We start from the raw sequence: 7,164 nt of genomic DNA on the forward strand, positions 1-7,164 counted from the left end.
AAGTCAAGAAAACAATAGAAAATAGCCGGTTAGTCCACAGGGCCACGGGACTTTAACAAAACTGGTGGATATATGCTAACCTGTTAAGGATACATTGATAATATCACGTGACAATGTCAATCAACCAATCACGCAACACGTGATTAATTTTCAATCGCCTTATAAACGTTAATGAAAATTGTGGTCTTCAATGACGATATTTGCATTTGCTGACGAGCTCCAGCGTTTGGTATTTTTGTTTTAACACTCCTTATGATTTACCACACTTAATTCGTAATTAAAAATGTGCATTTTACGAACCATGAGCGAGTTCCTTTATTTATGCACCAGTCAATTGTAACCATGGCCCGCTAAGTCCGGGGAATAGCGGGTACTTTGACTTTCTGTCCAGCCAAGCCCGGGCAAAATCCCCGCCCTGCTGGGACGAACTGCTGGTAAAATCCCTGCCAAATGCCCCCGCACCCTAGGGACCCTAGGTAAGGCACATTCCCCGTTATTTTTTGACAAAACCACCGCATTCACCCGGCACTGCGGGGCCATCTGGAAGGTAAAAACACGGTCCATTTCCCCGGCTATCCCCGGTATAGCCCCGGACCTGGGGGCCGTGGTTAGAATTGACTGGTGCATTAAGATTGCATACAATTTGGTCAAAAAAGCAAACTGATCCCGATATGTCCTTCTGGTATAAAAAAATTGTACATTTTTTTTAAATAGAATATTGTGTTATTAAACAGAAATTGATAATAAAAAGATGTACGTACGAGTTACGAACACCAACGCGCGTATTCCTTGGTTCCATGATAATATGTAACACGAGTTAGGTCAAGTATATATCACAAATTTGACTGACGATTTTCAGACACGTTTAATCCTTTTGTGATGTCCGAAATGAATCTGCTATGTTCTCTTTATGTAATGTTTACATAACCTTTCTATGATAGTAGATTCCATACATATGACCATCATAAAAAGTTGGAAATGTATGATAATCATAACACATTCAATGTTGATGTTATAAGTACTTTATCATGTGCAGCAGACAGTTCTTGACTTCAACAAAGTGAATGGTCCTTTCCATGATGACAGTTGTGTCAACCATATCAACGAGAAGCCGGGTTGCACAACTGGTAGATATTTTATGTTTAAGGAAAAGACGACATTTAATTACGACTCTATAAACTGATTAGTAATCCGCATAACTATTCACCCGTTTCTATAAACGAAGTGTAACTTAAAGCACACTTTAGAGAACTGGAACCAGATACCAAACTTGAAACAACTGTGAACACATCCGCTATTGTCACTTCAGGTTATCAATTATGATTACTTTTTGTGAGTTTAGATGACCCCACATCCTGAAGTGCTAAGGCAATTCCCGTATTTGCACGTATTTGATAAAAATTCAAGCTTTGATAACAAAAATTGTCCAAATGTTTTAGCTTTACACCAGGCCTATTTATTTCATCATTTTTTTAGTATATCATCTGGTATTATACACTTAGTTCTGAAAACTACGTGCTGACCGATTCAGTTAGCATCGCTCTGGTTGATTGCTTACTGCTTATCATTAATTATACAAATGTATATAGAGTTTTTATTTATTTTAGGAAACACTACCACAATTAAGTGGATATTTTTATTCTAACATAATTGTTTACCCTGTTTCTATAGTATTGGCTGCATTTGTTGAAGATAAAGCAAAAGGATGATTATTCTTATCCAGTTATATCATAATTATCATCGCACCGCTGTCAAGGGGTAATCTCTGAAATGGCCTTCCTTATAGTTTTCAACTCAATGTACTTTTCTAATCTGTTCGTACCCTGACGAAGATACTTGATGTGGATCTGGAGCTGGATAGTTTAAAGCTGCAGTTAACGTTAATGGTTAGAGTTAGGTGTGACGGCGCAGTATGAAGGGGCACAGAAAGAGGGGTTAACTCACCCAACACTTTGCCGAGGCAACAGTGAACGTAAGTAGTTCGAGCAAAGTGTGACAGCACAGTGTAATTGGACTCGGTAAGAGGGGGTTTAACCTCCCAATACTTTATTGAGGCTACAATGAACGTTAATAGTTAGAGTGAGCAGTGACGTCACAGTGTAATGGGACTCGGTGAGAGGGGATTTACTCCCCCAGTTCTTTGTTGGCGCTAAAGTGAACGTTAAAAGTTAGAGTTCGGAGTGACGTTACAGTGTAACGGGACTCGGTGAGAGAGGGTTTACCCTAGCTCTTGCTTCAGTCTTCAGTGAACGTTCATAGTTAGAGTTCGGTGTGAATGTACACTGTATAGGTTCTCGGTGAGAGAGGATTTACTCCCCTGTCACATTTGTGAGGCTACCGTGAACGTTTATAATGAAATCTGGTGTGTCTTGGAGAAGAGAAAAATAAAAAGCAACTATAGAACAAGATGATGCTAATGCTTCCGAGTAGATTATTTTTATGACGTTCATAATTTAGGATTCCATATTGTTTACCCACTTCTGAGTTTGATTTCTTATTTTCAAGAGGTTGACGTTGATCATCGTGTAGTTTTTGTAGCGATGTGGTGGAATCGTATATGGAAAATCAATAAGCCTACTTATCACTCACCGCATTTTGTAGTTAAGTCGGTAGTTTGATATCAATAGAAACACAAAATGACATACCAATTACTGCGTTTATAATAATTTGCTAGTACAGCCATGTGACCATTAATCATTCAGGGCTATATCATCTGCAAACACTTGCTTTTCTAAACGTATGGACATGTATGAGCTTTTATTTCTATCTACAGTTAACGTCCTTCGTCAAACGTATGTCGATGCCAAGACTTTAATTAAACTCATGCCCGATATGTAGAAATGGCCTTGAGAACAACAGGTATTGATTCGAGAAAAAAAGATATCATGTGCATTGAAACTGATAAAAAAATATATATAATGAAATTGAATATGATAAAGTGCAATGCTACCAATAGTAAAAACAATTCTACGTCATTGATCAAGTACCAAAACTATTGTGTATTCTGGGTCTCTCTTCTGTTTGCTTTCAAAATCGTTATCTAAATGATTTATGTATTCCATGGCAACAAAAAGGTAAAAAGTTGTTCACAACCACAAGCATATATTACTATGATTCCATATAAAAATAAATTATATCAAGTTATCTTGGCAATCCCGTGCGTGGCAATCTCGTGTAAAAAAAATAAAAAAAGCTCAACATTTTAAGGTATACTGTGTGGATTTGTCTGGTGGTCAAGATTGTTGAACATGACAATGGGGTGATAAGTGTCAGCGCCTCTTTTTTGAATAGTGTTTTTTTTCGTATATCAAAGCAAACCCATATCAAGCACCGTAAGGCCCGCTAAATAATTTGTCCATTCTTCTTCCAAGTTGCTTTAGTGTAATATTATAACAAATCAATCAATACGTCACGTTTAAAGTGGGTATGTATGATTAAGTTAATCAGTTATCTTTTCAAGCAATCAAACATTTGATCATTCAATGAGATAAACTGTATTGTCGCTGAAAAATAACAAAAAAAAACACATTTATAACACTTCATTCGCAGTGTATATATACACATAAGACACATTGTGAAATCTGTTATATCTTATTATCTGTCTATGAGTAATGCACTCGTTCATTCAATCAAACAATCAATCAATCAACTAGCAATTGAACCAAATAAACACATACTTAAAAGTGTGTATACAAATATTTAAGTAGGTAGGAGGCTACTGAATGCCTAGTTGGCATCTATGTCCGATGCATTGGTTATGGGGCTGCTGATTAATTAGGAAAATTGCCTGCGTCTGCCTAACCAAAATAGTTCTACCATTTCAGTATTATGTATTTATCAAAATTAAAGGCCGTCTAGACGTTTCAGCGAACACATTGGAGTTTATCATATATTAATTTCAGATGCTTGCCATGCCAACATTTCCAAGTGCTTGATTGTATAATATATATGTATGATATGATGATCGATCTATGGATTCTTAATTATATACTATGTTCACATGCTGTTACAAGTTTCTGTTACAAATTAAATGAATGGTTCTCATGGATTGTATGATCACATAAATAATCGACTAAATAATGAGTGTTGGTTTAACTACGGCAGTTGTACACGTAGTTCGGTAGTTGTAATTGCTTTGCCGTCATTTTCACTTTTTCCATAAAAAGTCGACCTAGCGCCCCAACGATCTAGCGGCTGGAAAAGATTTAAATTGCGGGACATGTTCGACTCGGAATAAAATGGCGGATTGTTTGAGTGTTTTGTTGTGGCCAAAGAATATTTGACCTTATAGGTAAGTTTTTATCACGTTTTTCGCAATGTAAATACGCATATCCAGAGGCCAGACGTTTAAGCTTCACACGTTTTAACCTATGTTTCTAGAGGCTTAAAAACTATCGAATGTGTAGGTTGAACGCTTCTTTGTTTACAAAGTGATAATAGAAAATCGCGTGACTGTTTTTCTAGTCAAAATAGTCCAATCTTGGACCTATTTTAGCTTTTTTTATCGAGTTTTTGCATCTCTTCCTTTTTGACGGCTTGTGCACTTTACATGAGTACTATATTGCCATTTGTTATGTCAACACTTCTTTTCAGTGTGGTGTTTAGAGTCAAATTATACCATTATTGGATCTATTTTAGCTAAATTGTATCGAGTTATTGCATCTATTTTCTTCAGACAGATTGTGCCTGTTATGGCCATTTTTATGTTTAAACACTTTTTATGTTTGCCGTGCAAGTTATATGCAGTTTTTGTTCGCTGCAGAATCAGTATTAACGAGCGTTAATATAAGTGTAACTATGACATGAGCTGCAACACATATTACTAATTAAAACAAAAGGCAATCTGATACCCTATACGAATGTCTTGCGTATGTGTTATGCTAAATTAACTATCATATACACCTGTTTCCTATTATAGCTCTTCATATATTTCCTGATTAAATTATAACTCTTTATAACTATGAAGGAACTCTTGACGTAATAGAACGTCTTACATTACGTTATATAAAAGAACATTATCAGTCTGATACCTTTTAACCAATAAATCATGAACATTCGTCTAAACACCGTGGCGGTTAGCGGATTCTGACATCTTTGTTGGAATTGGTGGATAATGCCCGAAAGATGTAGCCTACCCCTCATTAATAATTGAATGTATCAACTCTGCGTCGGATGTAATTTTAAACACGGTGTGGTATCTTTACTCTAGATAATATACAACTGTTCATTAGGATGTTGAACATAAGCCTCCAATCGACATTGTCAAATAACATATCTTGGTTTAACATCATAGTGCATCATAGTCATTCTAGTGTACGCAGAAAATTGGTATTTTATTTTAACTGACACTATACTACTTTCGCTTTTAAGGCTTCCATCTGGGGTTTCAACCATAATGAGCTCACCGTTATTGTTTCGAATAGTATGTTCCCCTTGATCATAAAATATATGTTCTGTGAAGTAGACAGGCATCACTTTTCCAATTACGGTTGCTGCTGCGTTCAGTCCGTTCATTCACCAATGTTTCATGGAATGTTTCTGTTGTTCATTGGGTTCTATACGTGCAGCATCACAAAAGACTGATCTGAAATGTTCTTTTTGAGCAGCTAATGTTTCTTACCCTATTGCTCTGTGTACAATGCTCCCCGTGACCTTAACTACCGTCCTCAAAGCAAACCATTTTGCAGTTCTCTGTTTAAAATACGCACCAGGAATATATATGTCTGTGTTTAGGATACGTCTTGCAACTCCTCTGTTGATTTTAGTTTTCTATACGCATCGTGTGCCGTAATGTCACAAGACTCTTATCGGAAGCGTGCGAGTGATCCATTTATTTCTGCTCAAAATTGACAACGCATATCAACCACTTCAATCAAATCTTCGATACGTATATTCATCTTCTACGTGCCTGTTTGTATTCTATTACTAGCATTTTCTCTTCATTGGATTCCAAAGGTTTCTTCTGTTTGCTTCCTAAATAAAAAGCTTTTTATTTAAACGGACACCTGCGAAGAATATTTTTGTCACTGTTCCCTTTGCCTCTCCAAGCAAGTTTAATGAAACATGTGGTTTATATTTCACAACCTGAAGGGGCTCCTTAAAAATGACTTTATGGTCTGCATAATTGCTACACGTGACTTCGTGAATAGCCCTTGTGTTATCGTAATTTTGAGTACGAATTATTGTTCAGTTCCAAATTTGCAAAGGATGTTTCACAGCTTCCTTCTTACTTGATTGAACGTTACTATGTTGCATAATTTAATTGATTCCCTGAAGTTGCAAATTCCTGATTGAAAATTGTTGATTCTTATATGTTAAATCTTCGTTTGAAAGTTTTGAATTTGTCCATTAAACATTGTTTTATATAAACCCAGTATGGCTGTCACCTTTTCTGCTACAGCCTAGTTGGCAGTTTCTTGGCCGCCGGACAAGTTTCAGTTCGAAAGTGGGTCGAAACCTAGCCGTTTCTGACCGAAAACGGGCCGGTCTATTTTGTCTCCGACAAGAAAGCGGCCCGGCCTAATTTCGGCATTTTATGGCCAAATACCTGAAAATAGATGGGATATTTCTTTGTTTAGCTTTTTATTAAGACAAGCCGCATTTTTAAGATTTTCTCTGATTTTCTTTTATAAACCTTTAATTTTATTTTGATCGAAATAGTAACATTTTAGCATTTATCTTGTTTAGAAAGACTTAACTTAGATAGTATTTGACTTGGAAATTTTGAAACGGACAGCTTAGTTAATTTGAGACATACTACCAAAACATTTGAAGCAGTTGTGATTTTATTTCACCTAATAAAATATCTTGAAATGTTCGAGCCGCATTTTTTCTGCAACCTAGCGACGCCCACGTAGCAATTTTGCATTGTACTTTACAACAACTGCCGTTTAAGTCAGTACTTTTTTCATATTAACGCTCATCATTCATATATCATACCAATGTCATATTTTTTTCTATATAATTGCATTTTAATGTATAGCGATCAGCATATGGTGGCGCATTGAAGTAAAAATCGCTATTAAATGTATCAATGTCATATTGCATAACAACTTCTCATTATCATAAATATTCCTACACACAAAATTGCGCCAGATGTTTAAATGGTCAGTGTAAGCATCCGGAATTCAACGTTGCGTATGCACGCGCATCGTGATACGACAG

General features: G+C 36.2%; 1 protein-coding gene across 1 annotated transcript in view; it reads right to left on the reverse strand.

Moving 5' to 3' along the window:
- The window catches only part of LOC128236279 (uncharacterized), a 42,063-nt gene extending 40,911 nt beyond the window's left edge, over nucleotides 1–1,152 (reverse strand). The window contains exon 1 of the mRNA XM_052951161.1: nucleotides 762–1,152. Within this exon, the coding sequence (XP_052807121.1) occupies nucleotides 762–799 (38 nt within the window). The 5' untranslated portion in view covers nucleotides 800–1,152. The remainder of the gene's footprint in view (nucleotides 1–761) is intronic.
- Between the last annotated feature and the right edge of the window lie 6,012 nt (nucleotides 1,153–7,164).

The sequence above is a fragment of the Mya arenaria genome, chromosome 5, assembly GCF_026914265.1.
Source record: "Mya arenaria isolate MELC-2E11 chromosome 5, ASM2691426v1".
NCBI classification, from domain to species: domain Eukaryota; kingdom Metazoa; phylum Mollusca; class Bivalvia; order Myida; family Myidae; genus Mya; species Mya arenaria.